This window comes from Mirounga angustirostris, unplaced genomic scaffold, assembly GCF_029215605.1.
Source record: "Mirounga angustirostris isolate CCGP_5_RB_7025 unplaced genomic scaffold, mMirAng1.0.hap1 SCAF_4, whole genome shotgun sequence".
Lineage (NCBI taxonomy): Eukaryota > Metazoa > Chordata > Mammalia > Carnivora > Phocidae > Mirounga > Mirounga angustirostris.
Window position 1 is genome coordinate 138,850,816 of NW_026991712.1, and position 13,215 is coordinate 138,864,030.

General features: G+C 33.6%; 1 protein-coding gene across 4 annotated transcripts in view; it reads right to left on the minus strand.

Annotated features, from left to right (window-relative positions):
- EFCAB7 (EF-hand calcium binding domain 7) overlaps positions 1 to 13,215 on the minus strand; it is a 44,112-nt gene that overhangs the window by 24,914 nt on the left and 5,983 nt on the right. For all 4 annotated transcript variants that reach the window (XM_045897507.3, XM_054512828.2, XM_054512829.2 and 1 more), the window contains exons 3-6: positions 11,656 to 11,867; positions 10,732 to 10,818; positions 9,974 to 10,169; positions 9,415 to 9,536 (exon numbers count right to left, since the gene is read on the minus strand). In XM_045897507.3, the coding sequence (XP_045753463.1) occupies positions 9,415 to 9,536; positions 9,974 to 10,169; positions 10,732 to 10,818; positions 11,656 to 11,867 (617 nt within the window). The remainder of the gene's footprint in view (positions 1 to 9,414; positions 9,537 to 9,973; positions 10,170 to 10,731; positions 10,819 to 11,655; positions 11,868 to 13,215) is intronic.

Consider the following 13,215-nt stretch of genomic DNA (forward strand, 5'->3'; position numbering starts at 1 on the left):
CTCTCCCTTCCCCTTACCTCCCCTCACTTGCCCTCATGCATGCTCTGTCTCGAAAATAAATAAATAAAATCTTAAAAAAAAAAAAAAAAAAAAGGATGCTAAGACCATTCAGTGGGAGAAAGGACAATCTGGTCAACAAATGAAGCTGGGAAACCTAGATATCCAACTGCAAAATAATTGATTTGAACTCCTTATACCATATATAAAAATTAACACAAAATGGATCAAAGACCTAAATATAAGTACTAAACTATAAAAGTCTAAGAAGAAAACATAGTAGAAAAGCTTCATGACATTGGATTTGGCTATTTCTTGGATAGGACACCAAAAACACACGCCAGAAAAAAATATATAGACGAAAGCTTGTCAGTTCCCCCCCCCCAAATTAAACACAGAATTACTATATGATCCAGCAATTCCATTTTTGGATATATATCAAACAGATATTTGTACACCCATCTTCATAGCAGCATTATTCACAATAGCCAAATGGTGAAAAGAATCCAAATGTCTACTGATGACTGAATGGATAAACAAAATGTGGAATATACATACAATGGAACATTTTCAGCCTTAAAAGGGAATAAAATTCTAACATATGCTGCACATGGATAAACCGTGAAGACATTATGCTAAGTGAAGGAAGCCATACAAAGGACAAACATTTTATGATTCCACTTATATGAGGTACCTAGATTAGTTAAATTCAGAGACAGAAAGTAGAGCAGTATTTGCCAATAGTGAAAAGTGGAGGAAATGGGGAGTTACTGTTTAATGGGTAAAGAGATTCAGTTGGGGATGATGAAAAAGTTCTAAAGATGGATAGTGGTGGTGGTTGCCCAACAATGTGAATATACTTAATGCACATAACTATACACTTAAAAATGGTTAAAATGGTAAATTTTATGTTATGTATGTTTTGCCACAATGAAAAAGCCCATTTTGCTAAGCAATATTTAGTTTTTTCAATTTAACTGGATCTATAATTATCCATTGAGTTGGTATACCATTACTTACTTATTTCTAAAATGTTGAATATCTAAATCATTTCTAATTTCTCATCAGTATAAATAATAATAAAATGAAGACTACTTTGTCTAAATGCTTTTCCTTTCATGAATAATACCCTTCAAAAGAACTCCCGGCCAAAAGTAAGCACACTTTTAAGGCTAATGACATGTGTTACCACATTGCTTTGTAAAACAGTGATCCAATTTTACAATACCACCAACAATGATTATTATAGTAATTTTGCCACTACCATAACTTGGTCACTAGTGTTATCATTCAAAAAACTGGGTGGTGGGGGGCGCGTGGGTGTCTCATTTGGTTAAGCATTCAACTCTTGGTTTGGGCTCAGGTCATGATCTCAGGGTCCTGGGATGGAGCATGGCATAGGGCTGCATGTTCAGTGGGGAGTCTGCTGGAGATTCTCTCTCCCTTTCCATCTCCTTCTACCCCTCCCCCAGCTCATGCTCTCTCTCAAATAAAAAATAAATAAATAATCTAAAAAAACAAAACAAAACTGGGTGATGGTGGGAAGCAAGGTGTGGGTACATAAAATATTCATTATAGTATTCCACATATTTTTGTATATGGTGTTGTATCAATTTTTGTGTCAATTTATATTTATGCAATAAAATGATATAATAATTAAAATGGTTTTTTAACAATTTCTGCATTAATTTGAATTTCTCTGATTACTAGCAAGGTTGGACTTTTCCCCATGTGTTTATTATTTTTGTCTCCTTTTGTGTGAACTGCCTATTCATCCTCTATTTTCATAGGTCTATCACAGACTTGATATTTTTGTTACATATTTTAATAAATTCTCTTGACTGTTTTAGATGTTGACTACCCTTTGTAAGCTTTGATGTATGTATTTTCTCTGTTTCTTTTACTTTAGTTTTGGTTACTTTTCAACTTATGTAAGTTTTCCATTTTTATATTCATCTTTTCTTTGGAGATTTCTTCTTAAACTGAATTTTAAGAAATTACCATTATTGCTGAACTACTACTTAAGCTTTCAGTCAGTCATTAATCACAAGCACTGTCACACCTTTGGGGTATAAAAGATATGTGTACTTTTAATTCTGATAAATTAAAATGTGACCTTAAATTACTGGAATTCATCTTTGTAAGTATATTGCCCATGACAGAAACAAGTCATTATATATATTTCAACAACATCCCTATGAGGCAATAGGGGTAGGTATAAATTAGTCATTTTAATAAACAGAGAAATTAAGGTACCCAGAGGTTATACAGAATCTGAATTTTACAAGGAGTTTGTAGAAATATTAGGTCTATAGCCTAAGACTTTTGGATCAATGCTTCTACCATTAGATCATATTTCCAAAACAAAATATACTCTGGGTACCAAATTCAAAATTTTTATAACTCAGTGAGGCTCAAACGGGGGCTTGAGCCAAAAGTTCAACTATTAATAATGAGTAAGAGTATATACAGATTTTCATTTAGCCTCCCTGTAAATCCCTTGGATGAGAATATATTAAGGACTAACAACAGATGCTGACATTACTTCAAAGCCAATTGGCCATGGTATAATCAACATGACCCTGGAAGATGACAATTGTTACAGAGAAGAAAGGAAAGATACACTCCCACGGTATTTAGACAAGTTACCATTTGAGACAGTTTGAATTAAGATTCTGACATCAAATGGAAAACATGTTTTCCTTTCAAATCAATTTTGACTATAGCATTATCAAATGGAATTGCATCTAAAGTATTTTATGAATATGTTTATAGTCACCCATATGGAATGGTAAGGGATACTAGTTTAGAATTATAAAATATTTAAGGCAGAAGAAGTCTAAAAAGCAATCCAGTCCAGACTTCTCTTTTGATTGATGAAAGTCTGAAAAATAAAGGAATGTACTTGTCACAATTGTCCTTGATTGCAGAACCAGAGCTGGACCTAGGTCTCCTTACTCTTTCTCCAAACTACCAGCTATATTCAAAATTCGGTTCTTTTTCACATTTAAATATCTGCCATGATTTTTTCAAAGTCTGGCATTTAAAGAAAGCTCATGTTAAAAAGAAAAAGAAAGCTCATGTTTATGAAATTACTATAAAGTATGAGAAAGCATTATCATTTGGAATTACCCATATATTGGAGTGTTAAGATAAACATAATCGGGGGCACCTGGGTGGCTCAGTTGGTTAAGTGTCTGCCTTTGGCTCAGGTCATGATCCTGGGGTCCTGGGATTGAGCCCTGCATGGGGCTCCCTGCTCAGCGGAGAGTCTGCTTTCCCTCTACCCCCACCCCTCCCCCTGCTCATGCTCTCCCCCTCTCTCTCTCCTCTCTCTCAAATAAATAAATAAATAAAATCTTTTTTAAAACGATAAAAATAATTATTTGGGTTCCTTATTGAAAAATGCAGACTTCAGTAGCTGGAAAATTTGTATTTAATCATGGGTGTTGCAGTCCCCTCCCCCACAGTTAATAAAGTGTTTAAACAAACTAAAAAATACAGGTGTACCTCGGCGATATTGCAGGTTTGGTTCCAGGCCACTGCAATAAAACGAATATCACAATAAAGCAAGTCATACAATATTTTTGGTTTCCCAGTGCACAGAAAAGTTAGCTATGTTTACACTATACTATCGTTTATTAAGTGTGCAATAGCATTATGTCTAAAAAACAATGTACATACCTTAATTAAAAGATACTTTATTGCTAAAAAATACTATCATTTAAACTTTCAGCAAGTCATAATCACTGATCACAGATAACCATAACAACTATAATAATAATGAAAAGTTTAAAACACTGAGAGAATTACCAAAATGTGACACAGAGATACAAAGTGAGCAAATCTGTTGAAAAAACGGCACCAATAGACTTGCTTGACACAGGGTTGCCACAAACCTTCAATTAAAAAAAAAAATGCAGGGGTGCCTGACTGGCTCAGTCAGGGAGTGTGTAACTCTAAATCTTGGGGTCGTGAATTTGAGCCTCATGTTGGAGGTAGAGATTACTTAAATAAATGAATGAATAAAAACTTAAAAAGAATGCAATATCTGTGAGGCGCAATAAAGTGAATCACAATAAAACAAGGTGTGCCTATATTGCATTTTGCCTGGTACACTGGTAGTGAACATAGTATGTGACATTTGAGAAACTCAAAGATGGAAGAATTTTTCCATATGCTTATTGTACTTCTTAAGGGGCAGTGCTATGGGCTGACAGGAGATGCCTTTAGCTGGGGAGTGAGCTAAGCATTATTACTGGAGGTCTTTCCTAAGTTCCAGGAAGGGAATTTATAAGTTTCCTTGGAAAAACAGCCAACCTAGATACTACAGTACATGGTTAATAAGGCTGGAAAATGATGGAAAAACAGTTATTATAAAACAGAAATAAGACAAATGCCACATTATATCAAACAAACTTCAATGTAATCATCAGATTATTTTTAATACTAAATAATGTCATTACTAGGAGAATTTGTAGCTCTCCTGCTTAAAAGGAAGCATTCAAATTCTTTTTTTTTAAATATTTTTATTTATTTATTTAACAGAGATAGCACAAGCAGGCAGAGCGGCAGACAGAGGGAGAGGGAGAAGCAGACCCCCCGCCGAGCAGGGAGCCTGATGCGGGGCTCGATCCCAGGACCCTGGGATCATGACCTGAGCCAAAGGCAGCTGCTTAACCGACTGAGACACTCAGGCGCCCTGAAAGCATTCAAATTCTTAAGATCTGCCACAGTTACTAAAAACACAATGCTTCTTCAACCTAAATTTCTTTTAAAACAAACAGACTTTCAATCACACAAAGCTTTTCCTCTAGAACCTAGACTAAAATGTTACGAATTAAAAGAAGAAAGTACTGATAAAGTGGCTGGCTCATTCAAATAAATCAATTTGAAAGGATTATAGATTAAGTTGACAGCTTGAGTATTTTGAGAAAAATGGAAGGAGGCTGAGTTTTTTAAAAACTTTTAGAATGACAGTGTAAGAAATTCTGTGATACAGTTTTTAAACAATATAAAGCAGAAATAAAATAGTGGCTTGTAATTCTTACACAGAGCATAAGGTGGTGCTATATTCTACCAATTCAGGTAAATTCATATAAAAGGAAAAAACTGTTAATTCATTTGTCATATATATACAAATTTTACTTATTTTCATTCACAGTGTATAAGGAAATGCTGAAAAGTACAAATTAAAAATAGTTGAGTTGAAAATTCTACTTATCAAAAGATTTAAATGTATCAGTAAAGTTACATTTTTCTTGGAACACTGTAGAGAATGTAATTTGTTTTGACATACAATTCTATATTGTTATTAAAGTTTTAGGTGAGGTAGAATTAATCTAAGCAGTAAATCTAGCATAGACTTAGAGGAATTTATATGGATTGCCATCTAATTGACAAGTTGAATCAATCATCATTTTGAAAATATGAGGATCTTTGTGACAAAATTATTTGGAGTCTTCACAAAAATTTAGACAATCACTTCTACTTTAAAATGTTTATATTTGTATATATGTATATAAATGTTTATATTGTATATATGTTTGTATTGTATATATGTTTATATTTGTATTGTTATATACATAGACATATATAAAACAAATACCTTATACAACTATACCCAACATACACATATGTTATATAACATTTTGTTTTATACAATACATATACACATTTTTAAAACACATTCTAGGAGTCTGAATATAGGAAGTATTGCATCTCTAGAGTTTACAACTCATGGTTTGGGCTTTCTCAAATTCTAGTCATGACTGGCAATCAAAGCTATTCTTCTCTCAAAGAAAAATTCCTAACATTCCTTGCACATTACAAAACCTAAGCAAACAGGACTCAGGATTAAAAACAAATAGTGATAAAGTACCTACATGTGATCTATAGAAAGGGTCTTATTTTCCTCCTGTAATTCATGTCCTTTACCAATTGTGTGAATTTGCAGTTTAAAGTCTGATTTATGCATACCCCATTTCAACAATTTTCTAACTTCTGAAAAGAACTTGCTCTGTCCCAATTCCGTATTTCTCCACTCCACATGAAATTGAGGTACAAAACTTGTTTAAAATAGATTTAAAGTATTTGAAGAAAATTAATTTAACAGTTCCTCTAGTAACTTTTTCTATCAATCTCAATTAAAACAAATCACACTTATGCTAAGCAAAATAAGTCAATAAGAGAAAGACAATTATAGAATTTCACTCATATGTGGAATTTAAGAAACAAAACAGAGAAGCATAGGGGAAGGGAGAGAAAAATAAAACAAGATGAAATCAGAGAGGGAGACAAACTATAAGAGACTCTTAACCATAGTAAACAAACTGAGGATTGCTGAGGTGGGGGATGGGGTAGGGGGATGGAGTAACTGGGTGACAGACATTAAGGAGGGCATGGGATGTAATGAGAACTGGGTGTTATAGAAAACTGATGAATCACTGAACTCTACCTCTGAAACTAATAATACACTATATGTTAATTAATTGAATTTAAATTAAAAAAATAAAAAATTTAACTAAAAAAATAAATCACACAATAACTATATTTATAACAAGTACTTCTCAGAGTATTTATAAAACTTCTGAAGTTTATTTTAAAAATTCAAAGTAAAATTCAAACAACTGAATCCTGCTGAACAGAATCTTTAAAATTCACAGATTTTTTTTTAGAAAAATCATTTCAGCTCATCTAAGAAATATCAGATAGTAAACAATAGTGGGCAGTATCAGGATCAGAAAGAGGATACAAAAGGTCAGGTAAGGGGCTTGTGGGTGGCTCAGTCGGTTAAGTATCTGCCTTAGGGTCAGGGCATGATCCCAGAGTCCTGGGATCGAGCCCCACATCGGGCTCCCCGCTTAGCAGGGAGCCTGCTTCTCCCTCTCCTGTTCCCCCTGCCTGTGCTCTCTCTCTCTCTGTGTCAAATAAATAAATAAAATCTTTAAAAAATAAAAAGTCAGGTAAATAATATGAAGACTATGAAGTATTTCCAAAACACATTAATTTTATATGAAAGTCACAGATTTTAGAAGTTGACAGTATGCCATCTTCTTTTTTTTTTTTTTTAAAGATTTTATTTATTTATTTGAGAGAGAGTCAGGGGCAGAGACAGAGGGAGAGGGACAAGCAGAATCCCTGATAAGCAGGGAGCCTGACACAGGGCTCAATCCCAGGACTCCAGGATCATGCATGACCTGAGCCAAAGGCAAACGCTTAACCAACTGAGCCACCCGGGTGTCCCAGTAGCATAAGTTCTTAAACTATACTTTCATCATGTTATTCCCATATAAATACCTACAGTCATTTCTTAGTTCTAGAATATTAATAACAGTATTATTTATTAAAGTGATTACTATGTTCCTGGCACTGTGCTAAATGTTTAATACATGTGAGATGATTTAAATCTTTCAAAAACACACTAAATATAATTATTTTAAATTTATAGATAAGGAAACTGAGACTCAGAAGAGCTGCTGACTAACTTACCAGTGACAAAGCTAAAATTCAAGGATAGGCCTATCTCTATTCAAAGCTTTTTTTTTTTTTTTAAGATTTTATTTATTTATTTGACACAGAGAGAGATAGTGAGAACAGGAACACAAGCAGGGGGAGTGGGAGAGGGAGAAGCAGGCTCCCTGATGAGCAGGGAGCCCGATGTGGTACTCGATTCCAGGACCCTGGGATCATGACCCGAGCCGAAAGCAGACGTGAAACGACTGAGCCACCCAGGCGCCCTTTATTCAAAGCTCTTAATCAGTACCTAAACCAGTGCTTGGCACCGAGTTACCACTCAATAAATATTTGTTGAATAAATGAGTGAATAAATGAAATACTATGCTGTACTACCTTGGTATATTAATAGTCAAGTACATTTTTTTATTTTTTAATATAATACCCATATTTTATACTAAGCAAAATAGCTGGCATATATTACCTTTTTAATAAATATTTTTTGAGTTAAACTACATTAAGAAATTGTATTAGTAAGGACCCAATTAACAGGAGCATGACACTGAGAAAAAGTCTTATTATGGTTTTAATATAATCCATATTAATATTTCTCTATACTGATTAAAATTATTAATTTATAGTTTTGAGTTAGGTAAACTACAATTATTTAATAAGTTAATTTTATGAACATTTAATTTAGTTGCAAAATAGAGGAATCTTCCATTGGTGGAAAATAATATTGGTGGAGCACTAAATATTGTGTGTGAACATGTTGGACATGCACATCAAATTGCTTAGGGTGTAGAGATTCCTAAACAGTCTGAACAAAATTCCTTGGAGATAATGTTTTAAAATTTTAATATAGAACAAATGTCACTCTCTAGCAATTTAAAGATATAAAGGACTTCAGAGTTCAATAACAAATACAGAGTTGTTATTTGAAACAAAAATGTAGCCCTTGAGAACAATCAGTTCAGTTTTCTAACAGCAGTTATAGTATGTGGTCATAACCATTTTTCCCCCTTTTACAGAGGTCTCTAGGTACACATTTTTAATGTATCCTAGCAGTTTCCAGTTAATGTTTTATATTTCTGTAGCTTTATTTTCTGTTGAAAGAAAACTAGTATAGGTTGAGTCTAAAAAGGGAAAACAAAGGAAGATCAATATTAACACTCCACAAATACTGACTTAGCAAAGTGACTTTGTTGTCTTTCTCTCATAGGAACTGATATTGAATGAATGATTTATTTATAAGAAATACCTATGGAAAATATTTGTTAAACAAAATTAAAAAATTGCTTGCAAAGTACATATTCAGATAATCAATTCTTTAAGTTCAAAAACTGAAAAGTCATACTTTCAAACTAAAGATTTTTTAATACTATTCTTATCCATCATTTTTAGTTTAAAATTATTAAAACTGAAATGCAGTAATACAAAGAAAAATATCAGAAAATTACTTCACAAACTTTACTGGTTCTCTGTAGACACCGAATAGTTATTTATAAACTTAATGTCAAATATTTTTCGGGACGCCTGGGTGGCTCAGTTGGTTAAGCGTCTGCCTTCGGCTCAGGTCATGATCCCAGGGTCCTGGGATCGAGTCCCGCATCGGGCTCCCTGCTCTGTGGGGAGCCTGCTTCTCCCTCTGCCTCTGCTTCTCTCTCTCTCTGTCTCTCATGAATAAATAAATAAAAAAAATCTTAAAAAAAAAATATTTTTCAGAAAAAGTCTTACCTATTAATTTAAAATACTATACCTTTGGGGCACCTGGGTGGCTTAGTTGGCTAAGTGTCTGACTTCGGCACAGGTCATGATCTCAGGGTCCTGGGATCCAGCCCCACGTCATAAGGCTCTCCACTCGGCAGTGAGTCGGCTTGTCCCTCTGCCCCTCCCCCTCATTCATGCTCTCTCAAATAAATAAATAAAATCTTAAAAAATAAATAATATAAAATACAATACCTTTATTGAGTTTGGCTCAGTTAACTTTGAGTTTCGGTTACTATTAGCACCCATGGTAATTGTGAAAGAAACAGACGTTTTGAACTTTCTAGTTGTTGCCAGTAAAGAACTGCTGGTATCACCTGTAACAAGTAATAGTTATTTGGTCTCACATTATGACAAGTTGTCGATACTAAGTCTGTTTCTAAATAGTGTAGTATAAAAGGCATGTGTATTAATGTCTTTCTTTTTGTTCTTCCTATTGAAATAAAGTCAGAAATTTCATATTTATCAGGCTTTAATGGTCCCTAATATATGGGCTACTAATAAGATTCTATATTTCAATATGTCACTCTTTACCCTGAAATTTTAGTTTTAACAAAATATAATGAGCATAGCCAAGTCAAGTTCCATAATAAAATTTTTACTTCAATAGATTTTTATAGCTGAGAGTCTAGAAACAGTAGCTAACAAAAGTTGGATTCTCATTTATCATTGATAAGCTAAGATAGAAGAAAAATTTATCTGAATATGATCCTTCATTCTTGATCAAGAAATCTTTAGTGTCAAAAGTAAATACCTTTATTTGAGAATGTTTCCTGATCAGTTTTTCTTATGATTCTAGGTGATGGTTTCGGTACTGGTGATGGGTCCCTTTCAGGGGATCCTTCAGTGTGGCTTCCAAACTGTTGATGCCTCAGTTTACTGTCAACCTCCAGTTTTTCTACAGTAGTTTTGAGACATTGCTCAATGGTTGTCACATATAATTTACAAAACTATAGGAAATAAAAAAAATAGTCCAGTGGGTAAGACATTCAATCATACATTTGGGAGGAGGCAAATGCACATTAGTAGGCAAGGGATAGACTGATAGATGGAATATATTTCCTATTGAACTAGGTTACTCATTTTATTTTCTTGAAATCACATTGACCACCCTCAAATGACCTAATGAAATGCAGCCATGATTCAATGAGGAGGTCATATTCTGAGAGAAAATAAAATGTTACACAAAGAGAGGTGATTTATTATTTTTTTATAAGATGTGTAGACTTGAGTTTGTTCTAAATAATTTTTAAGATTCTTCCATCCTGGAAAAGGTGTATTCCTGAGGAGAGTCTCTGTGTTTGAGTGTCTGTGTGTGTGAGCACATGCATGTATTTTACCTTTATTATTTCAAATGTAGTCATCAGATTACAATACTCTTTAGATTAAATTTCAAGTACGATTTGTACACAACATATTAAGTATATCACTGCCAATATTAAAAAGATATGCTCTTTTAAAAATTTTTCTCTTACACAGTATACAAATTTACATTAACATCATCTTATGTACCTTGATGTAGTCAAATTTGCCATCAGCATTTACATCTGCCAAACTTATTACGGCATTTACTTCTTCTCGAGTCATCTTCTCACCTCTCTGAAAAAACAAGATTTATTTATTTATTTTTAAAGATTTTATTTATTTATTTGACAGAGAGAGACACAGAGAGAGAGGGAACACAAGCAGGGGGAGTGGGAGAAGGAGAAGCAGGCCTCCCGCTGAGCAGGGAGCCCGATGTGGGGCTCGATCCCAGGACCCTGGGATCATGACCTGAGCTTAACGACTGAGCCACCCAGGCGCCCTAAAACAAGATTTATTTTAAAGCAACATGACTATCACTTTATCATGCAGGGGAAGGGGGAGAGTGGAAATTCACTTTAATCTTTTCTACAAGTCAGTTTGAATATATGGTTTCATTATAAATCTTAGAATGAGTATTATGTCAAGCAAGAATAAAACTTACATAAAATAAAATTTCACAATTTTATTAAATTTCATAAAAGTATGAACTTGTTTATTAAATTTCAACAATATATATCATCAATCCAGTAATAATGCTACTACTGAATTTACAGTAATTATAATTTCTCACAGTATACCAAGAATCAGAATGGATTCCCAATCCCACGTATACTATGTTTCCCTTTTACTTATCACATATGAATCTATTCCTGAATTACAAAAAGTTCTGGGCAGCAAATAATTGCAAAGGAACAGAAGGGGATTGTAACATGGGTTCAATTTTATACTTTATGTTTTATTTACAGAGCACCTTTCATCCAGAAGGATCCTTAAGTACTTTATAAACAACATATATGTGATTCATTTCACCTGCCAATGAAATAGTTATTTTTAATGTGGCCTTAGTAGCCAAAGCTAGAATTCCAAGTTTTATTAGCAATGTATATTATAAAACTATTTCACAAATCTTACCTTTGTTAGAAGTTTATAAAGGTCAGTGTGTAAAATAGAGCCATCGTCATTTACATCTAATTGCTTAAATGATTTTAGTAGTTCTGCTTTTGAAGTAGGTTTTTCCTTTCTTAAAATTATGCAAAAATCATCAAAATTCAGTTTGGCAGTTTGAGGAGTCCAATACTTATTAATGGTCTTTTGGGATGGATTTCTTCCTGCATGCTGTAGAGCTGCCCAATAAAACAAGCGTTACTTGTTAGAGTAACATTTGGAATTGGTATCTAAGGGTATTTTTTCTTTCAATCATTATACATTACAATATTACACAAAAATACACACACACCTTTGGGGTTGATAATCTAGTAATATCAATGTATGCCTGACTTTCAAAAATGAGAAAATATATGTGTTACCAGCTACAGATTCTTGATCTATTAATGTCAGAATTAAATATTTTTCCTATTCTGACAGTTGGTTCTCAACCTACATTGTTTAACTGATAACATATGATTTACTTTGTAAAAGTGCCTGAAAAAAAAAAAGATTAAAAACAACCATCCACTTAATTGTTTTGAGGACCTAAGAATAACCACAAAAAGTATTCTGGCCCACATGAAATGAGGAAATCATTAATCTGAGAAAATTACTGTCAATAAGGCATGATATCTAAAATGTTCATCATTGGGGCGCCTGGGTGGCTCAGTTGGTTAAGCGACTGCCTTCAGCTCAGGTCATGATCCTGGAGTCCCTGGATCGAGTCCCGCATCGGGTTCCCTGCTCAGCGGGGAATCTGCTTCTCCCTCTGACCCTCTTCCCTCTCATGCTCTCTCTCATTCTCTCTGTCTCAAATAAATAAATAAAATCTTTAAAAAAAAAAAAAGATTCTCTTTAAAAAAAAAAATGTTCATCATTGTTAGATATTAATCATGAATATTAATCATTAATTCAAGAACATTAATCATGTCACAAATACCAAATATATGCACAAAATTTATCTATTTGCAGTTATAGACTTGCTAAAAATCAAGAATCTCAACATAGTTTGAGAAGACTATTATGGAGATGCAATGGTTGAATTACTCTTAATTTTTAACCAGAATCTTTAAAAATAGTCCTATAACCAGTTATTCGTGAGACATTCTTATTTTAAAAGGCATGTCCTTATTTTCTATGAGAGGCAACAAATTACAATGTGAGAAAGGCTTTGTATTTGTGTATATCATACACACTAAAATATAATTGTTTTAAACAATTGTATTTTGTACTGTTTAAAAGAAGTAAACTGGTAATTTGAACTTAAACAAATCTCTACATATTAAGACTTAATACTATCTAAAATGAACCAGTGATAAGATTCCTAAGCACTGTAGATAGAATTAATAAAATTTTTTTTAACACTTTTATTTATTTGACAGAGAGAGAGAGCACGAGCAGGGGGAGAGGGAGAGGGAGAAGCAGGCTCCCTGCTGAGCAGGGAGCCCGATGCGGGACTCGATCCCAGGACCCTGGGATCATGACCTGAGCCGAAGGCAGATGCTTAACCGACTGAGCTACCCAGGTGCCCCTAGAATTAATAAA